Source organism: Balaenoptera musculus, chromosome 10 (assembly GCF_009873245.2).
Source record: "Balaenoptera musculus isolate JJ_BM4_2016_0621 chromosome 10, mBalMus1.pri.v3, whole genome shotgun sequence".
NCBI classification, from domain to species: Eukaryota; Metazoa; Chordata; class Mammalia; order Artiodactyla; family Balaenopteridae; genus Balaenoptera; species Balaenoptera musculus.
In genome coordinates, this window is record NC_045794.1 from 39755721 (window position 1) to 39772479 (window position 16759).

At 41.1% G+C, this 16759-nt stretch overlaps 1 protein-coding gene across 4 annotated transcripts in view; it reads left to right on the plus strand.

Moving 5' to 3' along the window:
- SPATS2 (spermatogenesis associated serine rich 2) overlaps positions 1 to 16759 on the plus strand; it is a 138950-nt gene that overhangs the window by 24020 nt on the left and 98171 nt on the right. For 2 of the 4 annotated variants that reach the window (XM_036866742.1, XM_036866744.1), the window contains exon 2: positions 2479 to 2691. The exons of the other annotated variants lie outside the window; for them this stretch is intronic. In XM_036866742.1, the coding sequence (XP_036722637.1) occupies positions 2652 to 2691 (40 nt within the window). In that variant the 5' untranslated portion in view covers positions 2479 to 2651. The remainder of the gene's footprint in view (positions 1 to 2478; positions 2692 to 16759) is intronic. 4 annotated transcript variants of the gene reach the window in all.

Consider the following 16759-nt stretch of genomic DNA (forward strand, 5'->3'; position numbering starts at 1 on the left):
GCATGGGCTCCAGGCGCACAGGCTTCAGTAGTTGTGGCACGTGGGCTCAGTAGTTGTGGCTTGCGGGCTCTAGAGCTCAGGCTCAGTAGTTTTGGCGCGGGCTTAGTTGCTCTGCGGCATGTGGCATCTTCCAGACCAGGGCTCGAACCTGTGTCCCCTGCATTGGCAGGCAGATTCTTAACCACTGCACCACCATGGAAGCCCTAGGGTTCATTTTTATCAAAATTACATGTATACATAGTTTGTGGAATCGAATAGTTCTGTAAAGTTTGTTAAAAAAAAAAAATACCTTTTCCCCTTTATTTCCCTTCAGAGGCACTTTTAGAGCTTTTTTTTAGTTAATACTTTTTGGTATTTATCTCCATTTCTCTAAATAATATGCTTATATTGCTATTTTGGTACCATCAGTTGTAAGATACACCATTATTTTATGTATTACTAAAAAAGAGAAGTAGGCCCAAGATGGGTAATCTGTAAGAGGCCCTGCTTAAAGCTGGGAAACTACATGAGAACGTAAATGAGAAGAAGCCCACCACACAGAAAGGGACAGCAAGGCAGCTCTCATGTCTCAACCCTGGCATTGTGTAGGAGGGGTAAAAACTTTCTTTGGAATTTGAACTGGTTTTCAGTTTGAATTCACACTACCTATGTTGTACCAAAAACTCAAGCAGAGATTTTTTTGTTTGTTTTTTTAAGGTTTGTTTTCGTTTGGGGTATAGAATAATTGAGTTCTATTTATTTATTTATTTATGGCTGTGTTGGGTCTTCGTTTCTGTGCGAGGGCTTTCTCTAGTTGTGGCAAGCGGGGGCCGCTCTTCATCGCAGTGCGCGGGCCTCTCACTATCGCGGCCTCTCTTGTTGCGGAGCACAGGCTCCAGACGGGCAGGCTCAGTAATTGTGGCTCACGGCCCCAGTTGCTCCGCGGCATGTGGGATCTTCCCAGACCAGGGCTCGAACCCGTGTCCGCTGCATTGGCAGGCAGATTCTCAACCACTGTGCCACCAGGGAAGCCCAAGCAGAGATTTTTAATTACAGATTGTTTGAGGTCGGTAGTGTCTTAGGCACTTAGAAGAAATAAATAACAGTTGTCATCAGTTGTGTCTGGATTTCAGAGATGTTAAGGTATGAAGAAAAGAAATAAAAGGCATCTTAGAATCAGTGAAATATGGTTCCATGTGCCAGACACTGTTCTTTCTTTTTCTGGGAGTTTTGCTGTCCTGGAGAGCAGAGAAATGGATACATAGCTGGAGGGGAAACTGGAGTTAAGAGTTGTCTTTTAAAAATGGGAGCAATCATTATACACCTGAAACTAATATAATGTTATCTGTCAATTATACCTCAATAAAAAACTAAAAATAAAATGGGAGAAGTAAGAATGTGTTAATACAATGCCAGTAGAGATGATCCAGTAGAGAGGGAAACAGTGCTGATGCGGAGTGAGAATGAGGAATGACTGGGCAGTAGGGTTTGGGCTCTGGTATCCAAGTGGAGGCATTGGCTTTAGACAGGAGCAGTCAGTTCATTCACAGTAAATAACAGGAGGAAGAAAAGGCAAATGGGAACCGGTGGTGGTAGTGGTGGAGATTGCGTCCTATTTCACTGAGAAAATGGAATGAAGGGCAGCAGCTGGGAGTGAAGATGGAGAGGTGTTGATGGCTTGAGGAGGAAGGAAATGACATGAAATGGACCTATAGGGGGGTGTGGGAGAATGAATGGATAAGGCAAAAGTTGTAGGATTGTCATGCTGAGCTATGAGACCATTTAAAGTCAGCAACTGTGAATTTTAAGTGAGACTGTTTGGTATAGGTGTGTTTGTTTTCATCTTTTTCTTTTCAAAGCCATGTTTGGTTGCTTGTTGCAGGCGTAGAGTAGAGAGACAGTTGTATTTTTTACCATGTTATTAGGGAAAAATTTAAATATACAAAAGAAATAGAGCCCTCATGTACTCATCACACAGCTTTAACACATATTAACTCATGGCCAATCTTTTTTTTTTTTTTAAGTCTTTATTGAATTTGTTACAGTATTGCTTCGGGGTTTTTTATGTTTTAGTTTTTTAGCTGCAAGGTATGTGGGGTCTTAGCTCCCCAACCAGGGGTCGAACCCTCACCCCCTGCATTGGAAGGGGAAGTCTTAACCACTGGACCACCAGGGAAGTCCCCCAATCTTGTTTTATCTGTTGTCTTACCCACTTCCATCCTTCCCTATTATTTTGAAGCAGTCCCAGACATCATATTTTATGCATAAATATTTCATATTGTATCTCTAAAAAATACGGACACCTGCAAAAAAAATACCATTACCACACCAAAAACTTTTACAATTCCTTAATATCAAATATCCTATCAGTTTTCAAATTTTCAATTGTCTCTCTCTCACTCTCTTTTGGCTTTTGATTTTTTAAAATTATTACTCAAAAAAGCTTTATTTTAAAAGTTTAGTTTTCTGACTCTATGTTTCTGCCTTTAACACTTTCAGAACGATTTTCTGCTCCTCAATAAGAAAAATACGCTTGATCCTGCCATGGACACATTTAGTACGCATGGAACCACAGTAGGCCCTGCTGACATGATTTTTCATTTTAGACAACCTCATAAGAACTTTAGGTCTCACAGCACAAACTCCTAGAAGTCGGCCTGGGTACACGCCACATGTGGATTTTGGTGCTTTCCCAACCTTCTTGGTTTGAAGGTAAGCAATTCTATTTCCAGGACTTTGGGGCAGCCTAGTTTTGTTAGAGGCTGTATTGTAGGATAGTCTACAACGGTATGTCAAATGCTGGACCACTCTGAATGCCTCTAGATACCGTCCCTGGAAGAGGAAAAAGAAAGCCCTTGTGAGTTCAAAAGTCAGATATGATGCCACTTGTCTCTTGAATGTCCTAAAGGGTTTAGTTGTTTGACAGGGAATTATATTTAACAAGGGTAGGTGTTTTGCCAGGCAAGTATGATAAAGTGTGGGAGGCTGCAAAAGTCTGAGGTGCAGGAAAGGGAGTGATTGTAATGATGGACCTTGAGCTCTAAGCTAAGGTAGGAAATGAGGACAGGAGAGGGGGTGGGATCAATTGCTTGTAAGTTCTGTTGAGGTCAAAATGTTCTTGGAGTTGGGGTGCTAGAAGGAGCAGTCTGCAAAGATGGGAAGTGGTGATTGGAGAGCGGGATGCAGATGAAGTGGAGATCATGGAAAGACTGTCGTTATCATATTGACAAGTTCTAGGATATTGACTAAGGGAGTGAGTGGCTAAAGTAGGGTAGAGGACAAGATCATTGCACGTGAGGAGGTCAAGGAACTGAGAGGTCAGAGTATCACAAGAGTCATCTAGTTGAACATTTGAAATCACCTGGAGTTATGACAGACCAATGAGGTAGGAACCAAAAGCTTTGAGGCTTGAGAAGAAGTGACCCAGCTTATCTGGATAGATGTAGCAGAGGGGTGGGGAGGTGGAGGTATGGTCTGACAGGGGCTTTTTTTAGGAAGGAAGAAAGGGGAATAACCTGGAAGCAGAAAGAAGGTACAAGGTGAGTACCTCCTTCTTCTACCCCCAGGCCCAGTAGTATAACGGGTGTGGGAGAGAAAACAACCACAGACAGGACTGTAGAGAGAGCAGTGGCCTCAACAGTTAGATTTCAATTAGAGCAAAGAGGTGAAGGGACCATTCAGACAAGAAGTTGAAGATATAGGGGATTTTGCTGATGAGTTCCAGAGGATATGATGGAAGGATTTCAGGAATTGAGGGACGAGTGGGAGAGGGGGGTGGTTCATGAAAGATGATGTACTCAGCCATTTGGGGATGAGAGTTGGAGGATTTGGAATGACTCCAGAGTCCTCGGATTCTTGTAGTGAGTGATATAAGTAGGGTTAGAGATCATAATGAGATTAGTCTTGATGTTTCAAGGCAAATTGTAGTATAAGTAGATGCAGGATAGAGGTATGGGAAGAAGCTGCAGAGTAAAGGGGTTCCTTGACTACTGGTGCTGGTGTAGAGGCTGGGGGGAATGCAGAGCTGGAGCTCTGTTACTTGCTTTCTACTCCTGGGGCCAAAGTGATCTCCAGTAAAAAGCTGTTAATCCATCTCTTCAAAAACTAGAATTACCTGTTCTATTTCCTGTTGTTTACCTTCCCTGCTTCTATTTTCTCCCCTTTCTTACTGAAAAGTAGAATATTTGGATGTTTTCAGTACCCTATTCTTAAATATCCTACATATCCTGGAAACTGGTAAATGACACTGTTACTAGCTTGCTGGGGAAATGACAGCACGATTACAGTAAGGAAGTGGGGAGGTGTAGCTTCAGAGTTGGAAAAGGAAGGGAGGGAAGAGGTTTCAGGCAGAATTAGCTTTCAGTTCCTTCAATCAGGCCAAGGAGACAGAGGAGTTAGAAGAGGGAAAGAGTTTGACCTGTGTCCTGGGAGGAGAGAGGAAAGTACTGTTTGGAAGGAGAGAACAGATCCTGTCAGTACCCAAGGATCTGTGTCCTGACAGGTTCCTGAAAGAGCTGTTGCTGGACAGGAGACTCAACTATTGCTGGATTCACTCATTTCAGTGGATATTTCCTAGCATCTACTATGTGCCAGGCACTGAATTAGATGCTTGGGAGATCATGTGGAACAAGTAGACAGGTTCCTCCTTACCTGGATTTACAGTCTAGCAGGAAAGACAGTTAAACAGAGATTACAGTTTAATGTGAAAGCTCTGATATAAGTAGTGAGGGCTTTTTGGAAGCCTGTAGAAAAAGCACTGGATCAGTCTCAGATGGGGGTAAGGAGGGGAAGAGTGCAGGTTCTTGAGTTAGTGACATCTGATCAGAGACCTGAAAGATGAGTGGGAATTAGCCAGGCAAAGAGAAAGGGAGGAAAGTTACATGTCCAGTTACATGTTTGCCTCTGCAACTTCCAAACCTTATCTTAGCCAGGGGAACAGGGCACAGAATAAGCTATTCTGATCACTGTCTTTATCCCCAATATTCCTGTACAGCAGGGGTTGGCAAACTGCTGCTCACAGGCCTGGCCTGCCGCCTGTTTTTGAATGGTCGGCAAGCTAAGCATAGTTAGCAGCTCAAACTGTAAGCCAAGAATGGCGGCAAAATTCAAACCCAGATCTCTTAATCCCAAGTCTGTTTTCATTCCACTGATCACAGTGTATTATAATTAGTTGTTTATGTTTTTATCTCTCAAGAAGAGACTTGAGCTTGAACGATGGCTTGCTTTTTCTTATATCTACCATATCTTATATCTACCATTACTTGGCGAGTCCCAAGTAATGTTTATTAAATGACTTTCATGTGTGTAATTTTATCTGCTCCCTAACAAATCCTGTGAGAATAACACATACATAAAATCTTCAAATAAATTATGTTTACTCTTTTACATACCATTTCTTCCATTTTTATTAGCAATATTTTAAAAATATGTCATTTAAAACGTTAATAACATTAAATGTCGCTAAAGATAATTAGAAATATTTTGTGCTATAACAAACACTTTCAGGAATTGCTGACTTAATGACATATATGTACAGCTGTTTGTTCTTAGAGTAAATGTACGTGACCTTCCGTATCTGTGGGTTCTGCATGGATGGATTCAACCAACTGTAGGTTGAAAATATTAAAAATAAAATTCCAGAAAGTTCCAAAAAGCATAACTTGAATTTGCCACGGGCTGGCAACTGTTTACATAGTATTTACACTCTGTTTACAATTAATTTACATAGCATTTTCATTGTATTAGATATTAAAAATAATCTAGAGATGATTTAAAGTATCCAGGAGGATGTGCGTAGGTTATATGCAAATACTGTGACGTTTTATATAAGGGACTTGAGTATCCGAGGATTTTGTTATCTGCAGGGGTCCTGGAACCAATCCCCTGAGTGGATACTGAGGGACGACTAATCTCGGAATGCTGGATATTTCTAGCTTTCGTCAGCATTTTATAATTTCTATGTATTCCTTTGTCAGCTGTCAGTTTTAGCTGCTGTCTTCCACCCCCTGGCACCACCATTTAAAATTTGCTGCTTCTATCATTTATGAATTCAGAAACTAGAAATCTAATCTTATTAAAACTGTGTATAAAGTAAGTAGTCTTGGGGATAATACCTGTGAGTAAAGTGAAAACGAGGTTTCACTTTTTTAAAAAATTTATTTATTTGTTTGTTTATTTATTTATGGCTGCACTGGCTCCTTGTTGCTGCACTCAGGCTTTCTCTAGTTGTGGCGAGCAGGGCTACTCTTCGTTGCGGTGCACGGGCTTCTCACTGCAGTTGCTTCTCTTGTTGTGGAGCGCGGGCTCTAGGCGCGTGGGCTTCAGTAGTTGTGGCTTGTGGGCTCTAGAGCGCAGGCTCAGTAGTTGTGGCTCACGGGCTTAGTTGCTCTGCAGCATGTGGGATCTTCCTGGACCAAGAATTGAACCTGTGTCCCCTGAAGTGGCAGGCGGATTCTTAACCACTGCGCCACCAGGGAAGTCCAGGGGTTTTATTCTTAAGGATTTTATAACCCAGTTGGAGAGATCAGATGTACTGGGAATAATCATAATGTAAAAGTATATTAACTCCAAACTTGTATATCTCATTGCCCACCTACCATCTCTATGTGGTGTGTCTGTTACGCATCTCAAACTTAATATGCTTCCCTCAAGTTTTTCCCACAGTCGTCCCCATAACAGGAAATAAAGACTCTCCTTCTGGTTACTCAAGACTTAAACCTAGTTGATGCTTTTCTGTCTGTAACATTTCACATCTAATCTAGTTTTACCTTTAGGATACATGCTGAAGCTGATCACCGTTTCTACTGCTACCACCAAGATTCAAACTGCCGTTCTCTCTTTCCTGGATTATTGCATTAGCCTTCTGACTGATTTCTCTACTTCTGCCCTTATCTCTGTACAGTCTGTTCCCAGCAGACATCCAGAACAATCCCCTAAAAAGTAAGTCAAGTCGGGTTGTCACTCCTTTGCTCAAAGCCTTCCAGGGGCTTTCCATCTCAGAGTAAAAAACAAAGTTCTGACAGTGGCCTTAAAAGATTGTACGGAACCTGGCCTCAGTTTACCTCTCTGGCCTAATTTCCTATGACTCTTTCCTCTGCTCATGTCCCTGTAGCCACAGTGACATCCTTGCTGTTTTTTTTAAGATGCCAGGTTGTTTCTTCTTCAGAGCCTTTATACTTGCCATTACCTCTCCCTGAAATGCTTTTTCTATGGAGGTAGCATGGCTTTTCCTCTTCCTTTAGGTGTTGGGCTCAGATGTCATCTTATCAGTGAAGTCCTGAGTGTCCTTACCCCCTTGATCCTGCTTTTACTTTTCTCCATAGCACTTATTAGCATCTGACAGGCTGTGTGTATGCAGGTGTATTTTAAGTAATTAATTAGTTAAAAAATTTTAACTTTACTTAAAAAAATTTGTTTCACTGCTGTCTCCCCATTGGCATAGAACAGGGGCTGGCAAGCTAAAAATGGCCTGCTGCCTGTTTTTGTAAGTAAAGTTTAATTAGAACATAGCCATGCACGTTCATTATTGTATTGTCTGTGGCTGCTTTCACGCTACAACAGCCGAGTTGAGTGTTGCGACAGAGACTGTAAGGCCTGTAGAGCCTAAAATATTTGCTGTCTGGCCCTTTACAGGAAAAGATTGCTGACCCCTGGGCTAGAACAGTGTCTGGTACCTAGTGGGTGATTGAATGGACATAATGTAAGTGCTCATTGGCAGGGTACAGACTGTACATTGCTACTGAGGATATAGATTAATATTTCAAAAGTTGTTATTAGACTTTAATAATTTGGGAATATGTCAATCATAATAATTTGTTCTTGAATTTATTATGCTCATTACTACCTGATAGCAGAGATGTGCCAACTTTTTGAAGGCTACACCAAATTTGGAGTGATAGTGTTCCAAAGGCACAAGGTCCTTTTATTTTTAAAGTTTTAATTTTTTTTGCTACGCCACTTGGCTTGCGGGATCTTATTTCCTCGACCAGGGGTTGAACCTGGGCCCTCGGCAGTGAAAGCTCGGAGTCCTAACCACTGGACCTCCAGGGAATTCCCCAAGGTCCTCTTAAATGTAACCTTTTATAATAGTGCTACGGAAAGGACTCTAAATAATGAGTAGGTGGTAGTGTTGGTTGCATGCTGTGAAAAACATGGACTTAAATAAATGGATATAGCTCTCAGTCATTTATGCTAAAGGATGGGCATATGGAATAGATAATAATAATAATATTTGACTTTGGAATACATTTTTGGATTGCAGATGGATTAACCTGATTATTCCAGGTACTTCTAATAGTGTTTTAAGTAGCATAATAAAATCAAACTGGAATAACACCAATTCAGAAGAATCTGGAAAATTGTATTGCTTCTGGCATCCTGTCTTTGTCCAAATCTTACTTTTCTAAAAGCTGCATCCAGGGGATAAATAATATCAGTCACACAAAGCACCTGTGTGGAGAGGTGGAGAAGATTTTAGAAGTGTTTTGTTTTAAAAGGCCTTTACTGGAACTGATCTCAGTGTAGAGGAGGAGTCTTAAATCTCCTGCTTAGTGGACTATAATACTGTATGCTGAAAAAGCTAAGTTAAAAACGATGAAGAATTATAGGGTCAGGGCTGGAAGAAACTTTTTAAAAAAATATTTATTTATTTATTTGGCTGTGTCAGGTCTCAGTTGTGGCACGCAAGCTTCTCTCTAGTTGTGGCGCGTGGGCTCTAGAGCCCGCAGGCTCAGTAGTTGCAGCGCGTGGCCTTAGTTTCCCTGCGGCATGTGGGATCCTAGTTCTCTGACCAGGGATCGAACCCGCGTCCCCTGCATTGGAAGGCGGATTCTTAACCACTGGACCACCAGGGAAGTCCTAGAGCTGGAAGAAACTTTGTCCAGTAAATATCTGAATGTGCCCTAGCCACTTTGTTAGACACAGATACAGAGGTGAGTAAGACAGTCACTGGCCTCATGAGACTTACTATCTAATCCTCATCCCCAGTCCACACCTCACCTTATTTTATGTTGTGTGATGGAAACAAGCTTGAGAGATCCAGCACCTTGCCAAAGGTTATGTAGCTCATTACTGATAGAATGGAACTAGAATGCATATTTCTTAAATGGGGAATAAAAGCAAAATATTCATTTTGCTTACTAATGTGCTTATGCCTGTACTAGATGCTGAGGGATCCAGTGGTAAATATAAAGGCCCCATCTCTTTGATGTAGAGCTTAAAGGAGATTTTTTGGGGAAACCAGAATTTTTCCCATTATATTGCATTATACTGTTTACAGTCTTTTATCTCATGGAAAGGTTAGGGGCTCTCAAAAATTCATTCTTTAATGTGACTTAGTTGAATGAGTTTAGTGTTTTTCTGACACCTGAAGTCAGTTTTATTGAGGGGCTTTTGAATGAGAAAGGAAGAATTAGGTAGTTGTGGACTCTCTGTGGAAGAATGACCTTTACTTATTTCACAATTTGTATAGAGCCTAAACTTCTGCCCTGTGAGCAAGAGAGAATCTTTCTTCTCCCTTTGTATTAGGTGACTTTCTGCTATCAGGACCCAGAACCCAGACTGATATTTAAAATCAGACATATTATGGGTTAAATAGACTTTTGCACACTGACCTTCTCTTTCCTTTTAGTTACCCGAACTTGGGTATATGTAATGTATATGCTGGGTATGTATATACTTGGGGGTATATGTATTACCCAATGTTCAAAGAATCATATCTAAAGCAGAACATATGTTTTATTCTTTAAAATTTCTTCTCAAAGTGATTATATTTGATTTTTTCTTCTCAATGCTTGCTTGCTAAAAAAAAAAAAAAAAAAATCAAACATGACAGTCTAGGAAAGAGTGAAAAAAGGTGAATTAAACTGCTGCTAAATAATTTAGGATGTTTTAGTTATTTGTTTTCATAGAGGATTAAGGCTTTTTTTCCTTAAAATGTCTAGTTGCAAGTGTTTATACAATAGAGAAAGTAATTACATTTTCAGAGTAAGTTATCTTGACCTCAGGCCTCTTTACTTTTCCTATTCCAGAGTACCTTCTGCCATTCTGCTGGGTCCAATTAGTTCTTGGCTCAGCTGTTATAGTTCCTCTACAGAAGTTGAGCTTAACCATGTTTATAATCTGTGAACATTATATTCCATTGTTTCTTTTAAGAGCTAGAACATTAAATTCCCTGCCAGTGATCTAAAACATATTGAATTGTATATCTTCAAATGCAAAAGATTTATTTTCTCTGAACTTAGATCATGGCATTTAACAATGAAGAGACCTTAGAAATAGTAGTTATTATATATTAGTGACGATTATTCTAGTTCTGCTGCAGGTATGACCACTTTTTAAAACACTACATATTAGTGTTATGTTGCAGAGGAGGTAGTATGACTACCAGTCTCAAATTACTTAATTATTAAAAAACATTTGTAAAATAAGTGAAATAATATGCTAGGAAGCAGCAAACCATTGAGTGTGTGTGTGTGTGTGTGTGTGTGTGTGTGTGTGTGTGTAAATATAGGTGCTTTCAAGTAACATTTAAAGTTAGACTGACATACAGTTTGAAACATAATACTTGTCACATTGTAATTGTATACATTTAAATCAGCCATGAAAATATTTTTTACCGTGGTCAAATCAAATATTTCTACTGTGGGAAGAAGAAGGAGTTGGGGAGAGCATAAAGATGCTATTTTATGTTATTTGGTTGGTAATATAGAAAGGCAGGCTAAGTTTCACCTCCTAACATTTCAGGCTAGGGTCTCCAGTCATGTTGTTGCAGTTATCTATTGCTAAGGAACAAAACCACTCCAAATTTAGCATAAAACTCTTATGGTTCTGGGTGTTGACTGGGCTCAGCTAAGTGATTGTTGCATGAGTCCTCTTATGTACTGGTAGTTAGATGGGCCTGGGGTTATTTCGGAGGCTTCCTACCAGACTCACATGCATGGCACTTGAGCAGGGAAGTCCAAATAGGTAGAAGCTGGAATAGTTGGGGATCCTTGGTATCTCTCCCTATTTCTGTGTAGTCTTTCCAGCACACGGGCTTCATGGTAGCCAGACTTCTTACCTGGAGGCTTAGGGCTCTAAAAGTACTTGTTCAGAGTAAGAGAGCCAGAAGGGAACTATATTGTCTTTTATGAGCTAAATTCAGAATCAGTGTCAATTTCCACTGCATTGTATTCATTAGAAGCAAGTCACTGGGGCTTCCCTGGTGGCGCAGTGGTTGAGAATCCGCCTGCCAATGCAGGGGACACAGGTTCGATCCCTGGTCCGGGAAGATCCCACATGCCACCGAGCAACTAAGCCTATGCGCCACAACTAGTGAGCCTGTGCTTTAGAGCCTGTGAGCCACAACTACTGAGCCTGCGCGTCGCAGCTACTGAAGCCCGCGCATCTAGAGCCCGTGCTCTGCAGTGAGAAGCCACCGCAATGAGAAGCCCGCGCACTGCAACAAAGAGTAGCCCCTGCTCGCCGCAACTAGAGAAAGCCTGCGCGCAGCAGTGGAAGACCCAACACAGCCAAAAATAAATAAATAAAATAAATACATTTATTAAAAAAAAAAAAAGAAAAAGAAGCAAGTCGCTAAGGCCGATCCATATTCAAAGGGAAGGGAATTAGACTCCACCTCTTGCTGGGAGGAGTGTCAAGAATATGCAGACTTATTTCAAAGCCACTTTAGTCTTCTCTCTGGCTACAAATTACAGTATTTATCTTCCTCCACATGAAAAACACAAGCACTCCTTCTCAAAGCCTCCAAAGTCTTATCTAGTACAGCATCAGGCTCAGGCTAGAGATCCAGGATCTTGTCATCTAAATCAGATCCAGGTGCAGATAAGGCTATTTGGATATATTAGTTCCTTGGGTATAGCTCCTTGAGTACCCTTGCCTTCACTTTGAAGACCTGTGGACTAAAGAATCACCTTATCTTTCTCCATACCCAGCCCACCCAATATGCAATAATGGATGGGCCTAAGATAACAACTGTAGACACTCCTGTTCAAAAATAAAGAAAAAATATAAGGAACACAATAGTCACCGGTCAGTACCAGTTCTGAAATCCAGCCAACATATTGCTAGTTTTGTGATTAGGGTTCAGCCCCTATTGCCTAGGAACCGTCCTCTACGGCTCTTGGTTTTGCCCTTTGAATTATCATTCCTTTTCCATAAAATGTATTCTCTGTTTGCAGTAAGTAATTTTCCCAGCCTGTGTCCTGCCCACAGAGCTTTGGGCAGGGTGGGGTGGGGGTCCCAAAAGCCTTTTTTCATTTTGTACTGTCTCTGTCCTTTTTAGTCCAAGATGACAGTGTTTCTGAACGTAAAATTCTCTGTGACTCTTACTGAGGGGTTCACTCTATTAGACAAAAGCCACATTTACACATTGATATAACCCCTTCTCTCTCTTAGGCTTTGTAGAGGAGAAAAAAGTTTTCCTTGACCCTCTTAGGGTCCCTGGCTGGATTTGAAAATTAAACTGGCAAAGGCTGATTAAGAGGAGAAAAGTATACAGGTTTATCTGATATAAATTTTATGTGAAATGGGAGATGTAAATGAAGACTCAAAGAAATGTTTGAACCTGAGTATTTTTATGCTAGGTTTAATGAAGAGTGGACAGTGTGGAGAAAGATAGATCAAAGAGTGTGAAGTAAGTGTAGTAAACTGGGGGAAATTTAGCAAGGCCTGTTTGTTAGGATTCCTTTCCTTGTCCCTTTGTCTTTGGAGATACTGATGTTCCCTTCTTCCAGGTATAGGGAGGGCACCTCTTTTTTTTTTTTTTTTATGTGGACCATTTTTTTTTTTAAGTCTTTATTGAATCTGTTACAATATTGCTTCTGTTTTATGTTTTTTGGTTTTTTGGCTGTGAGGCATGTGGGATCTTAGCTCCCCGACCAGGGATCGAACCCACACCCCCTGCATTGGAAGGCGAAGTCCTAACCACTGGACCGCCAGGGAAGTCCCGGGAGGGCACCTCTTACATGAGGGTTTTATGACTTGCTTCAGGGGAGAAGGTGGGGGGAAGACCCCCACAGAGTGACCTTCCTCTTTCTGATCTTTTCTCAAGATTCTTCAGCTTAAAATATTCAATATGCTAGGGTGCCATATTCGGGGGTAGCATGTCCTGAACCCTGTCAGGTTCCTTTAAGCCTTTTGTGGGACAACACCTTTAATATTCTTAGAAGGCCTTATGTTTGAAAGCATCTGTGAGACTCCGCCTTAAAATCTCTTTGGAGTCTTAACTAGGGGTAGGCAAACTATGGCCAGTGATCTGAGATTTGTTTTTACTTTTTTTTTTTTTTTTGGCTGTGCCGCGCATCTCGCGGGATCTGGTTCCCTGACCAGGGATTGAACCCATATCCCCTGCAGTGGAAGCGGGGAGCCCTAACCACTGGACAACCAGGGAATTCTCTGTTTTTACATTTTTATTTTTTTAAAAAATTTTATTTATTTATTTTTGGCTGCGTTGGGTCTTCATTGCTGCGCGCGGGCTTTCTCCAGTTGCGGCGAGTGGGGGCCCCTCTTCACTGCGGTGCACAGGGTTCTCCCTGCGGTGGCTTCTCTTGTAGCGGAGCACAGGCTCCAGGCTCATGGGCTTCAGTAGTTGTGGCTCGCGGGCTCCAGAGCGCAGGCTCAGCAGTTGTGGCACACAGGCTTAGTTGCTCCGCGGCATGTGGGATCTTCCCAGACCAGGGCTCGAACCCGTGTCCCCTGCATTGGCAGGCGCATTCCCAACCACTGCGCCACCAGGGAAGCCCCTGTTTTTACGTTTTTAAGGGGCTGTTAAAAAATAAAAGAAGAATGTTCAACAGAGACTGTGTATGGCCCTCAAAGCCTAAAATATTTATCTGGCCCTTTATGGGAAAAGTTTGCCAACCCTTGGTCTAAACAAAAATTTAATCTTTAGGCCATGTTTCCCTGACACTGCCTTGGATTTGATCTTTGCCCAGAGGGCATTTCTTAATTTGAGAAACGTTTGCTATATGGGGAGCCTGGGAATAAGAAACATTTATTTTTGGACCTAGCAAGTCCTGACTCCTTTATATGTCCTCTATATTCTGCTTGAAAATTATATAATTCCTTCTTTTTCTTCTCTCTCTCTACCTGTACTTTGTGGCACACAGCTAAAAAAAAGCAGTTGATACTTTTGACATTCTGCCTGGAAATCTCTTTACCCAGATTCATCAGTTCATTATTTATATTTTCTATTTTTCACATTACTGCAGGTGAAAGCTTTGCTAAACTTTCCACCATTATCTAATAAGATTCTCCTTTTCTATAGCTTCCAATAAGGCTTTCCTCACTTTCTTTTAAGCTGAGGATTAGCAACCTTTTTCTGTCAAGGGCCAGATCGTAAATATTTTAGGCTTTTTGGACCTTATGATCTCTGGCACACCTACTCTGCTGTCATAGTGAGAAAGCAGCCATAGACATAGACAGGATGTAAGCAAATGGGTGTTACTGTGTTCCAATAAAATTTTATTTACAAAAACAGGCAGCAGGTTGAATTTTGCCAGTAGATTGTAGTTTGGTGATCCCTGTTTTAAGTCTTTGTTGACAGCTTCCTACCAGTGTCCTTAAGACCCTTCAGGCTTTCACTAACACTTTCAAGGCCCTTCTTGCTTTCTGCTGCCATCCAGTCCCAAAGCTAAACATTTTAACTTTTTGTTATGGAAGTAACCCACTCCCTATACCAAAATCTGTTTTGGTTATCTTTTGCTGTGTAACACACCATGCCAAAATTGAGTGATGTAAAACAACACTCGTTTTATCTTTCATGATTCTGATGTTTGGGCTCAGCTAGGCAGTTCTTTCTCACGGTTTCTCATGAGGATGCAATCAGATGATAGCTGGGGCTGGAATCATCTAAAACGCTTCCTCACCAAAGTCTGTTACGCAGTTAGAGGCAGATGGTAGCTGAGCCTGGGGTCATCTCCAAGGATTCCTCATTCACAAGTCTGGTGGCAGAGCTCGGAAGACTGCAACAGCTGGCACCCCTCGGACGTCTCTAACCCTCTGAGGTCTTGTCCCATGGTTTCTCCAGAATCAGGGATATAGGGTGGCTGGATACCTTATATGGTAATTCAGGACTGCAAACTTGCCTGAACTGGGAAGGTGCCAGGCAGAGATTTTATCACCTTTTATGACCTAATTTCCGAGGTTGCTCAGTGTCACTTCTGCCTCATTCTCTTTGTGGGGAGGAGAATTGGACCTTACCTAATTTTTTTTTTTTTTTGGCTGCACCATGTGGCTTGTGGGATCTTAGTTCCCCAACCAGGGATCAAAACCAGGCCCCCAGCAGTGGAAATGTGGAGTCCTAACCACTGGACCACCAGGGAATTCCCAGACTCTGTTTTTTTGATGGGAGTGAAATCAAAGAATTTGCAAAGATGTTTTAAAACACAAAATGCCCCACACATACACCTATCAAAAAATTTTGGAAGCTAGCATATAGTGGGTCACACTTTGTTAGGGCAGGCTTTCTCTTTCCTGTTCATGGGGGTGGTGGAAGTAGGAGATCACCTCCCATGATTTAATGTTGAAGAATGGATTTGTCAAGAGCTGTGGAAGGAGACTTCACAGTAACAAATGCCTCTTTTCTTCAGTAGAGATAGGACATGGGAACTTTGGACTTGGCATTTTTTTCTCTCTCTCTTCTTTCTTCTGTATGAGAGTAGGTATAACGGTGCCTCCATCCCAAAAAGAGAAAACAAAAGGAACAAAGAAAGAAAGAAGAAAAACTCTCAAACTATTAAAAATTCTGCCACAGAGATTTGTTTGAATCGATGAGTAACATTTTTCCAAGGATTAAAGAGTATGTGTACCTGTTTGTCATTTACATTTTCAGTTGAATTTAACTAGCTTTCTTAAGGGATACCTTTAAGGGAGATTTTGAAAAGGGGGTAGGTGATAGAAGTAATTTTAAATTTGGGGACTCTAGAGCAGGTGGTAAAGCAGGTTATAAGAAACTTTGAATAGCATTAGGGAATGGTCTTTAGAAGCACTGTACTGCCTGACCCCATCTGAAGAGACTTTGCTCACCTTAGCACAGTGATCTGGCTCTGGAGGTAAAATATTTGGAAAAGTTGGGGTATTTTATGATATATATTTGTAGAGGCTATTGTGTTATTTTTTTCCTTTTCTCTCTAGATGAAAAGAAAGTGGCAGTGAATATATTTTGCTTTATTGTTTATGGTCAACCAGGCAATGTGAATACTGCATTTTTGTGTTCTTCCCACTTTGTTTTCTTTTTCTTCTGGTGTTTCTTTTTTTACCTTGCTCTCTGGATTTGTACATCATGAGAAATTTACCCAAATTCTCTGATGATTTGAAAGAAGATGGCTTAGTGAATAGGAAGTTGTTAAAGAAATAGCTGCCTGCCATATTGCTCTTCCTACTCTGGGAAGAAGAAATGCCTGTATTTAATCATCTACCTTTTTTTTTTCCTTGGTATCCAGATCTATACATTGTTGAATTGGGGTAGAGGGAAAAGCCTGTTAACTTTTATCTTAAACAATTCGGTTATTTTTTTTACTTGGTATTTGAACAATACTCTTACAAAGCTTTAATAGAATCCTACAACACATGCTCGAAGTTTAAGAGCCTCGAGAAGAGTCAGAAAAGAAAGTTTTGGAATGAGTTACATTCCCAAGGAGGAGGACAATACGTACCTTATTTTGAATTACTGAAAATGGTGAAGACTTCTCACTATAGTTCTTTAACTTCAGTTGCAACTTGGAAGTGGTAACATCTCTTTTGGGGCGTGGCATTCTGTACCTTTTCCAGTTGTTTTGTT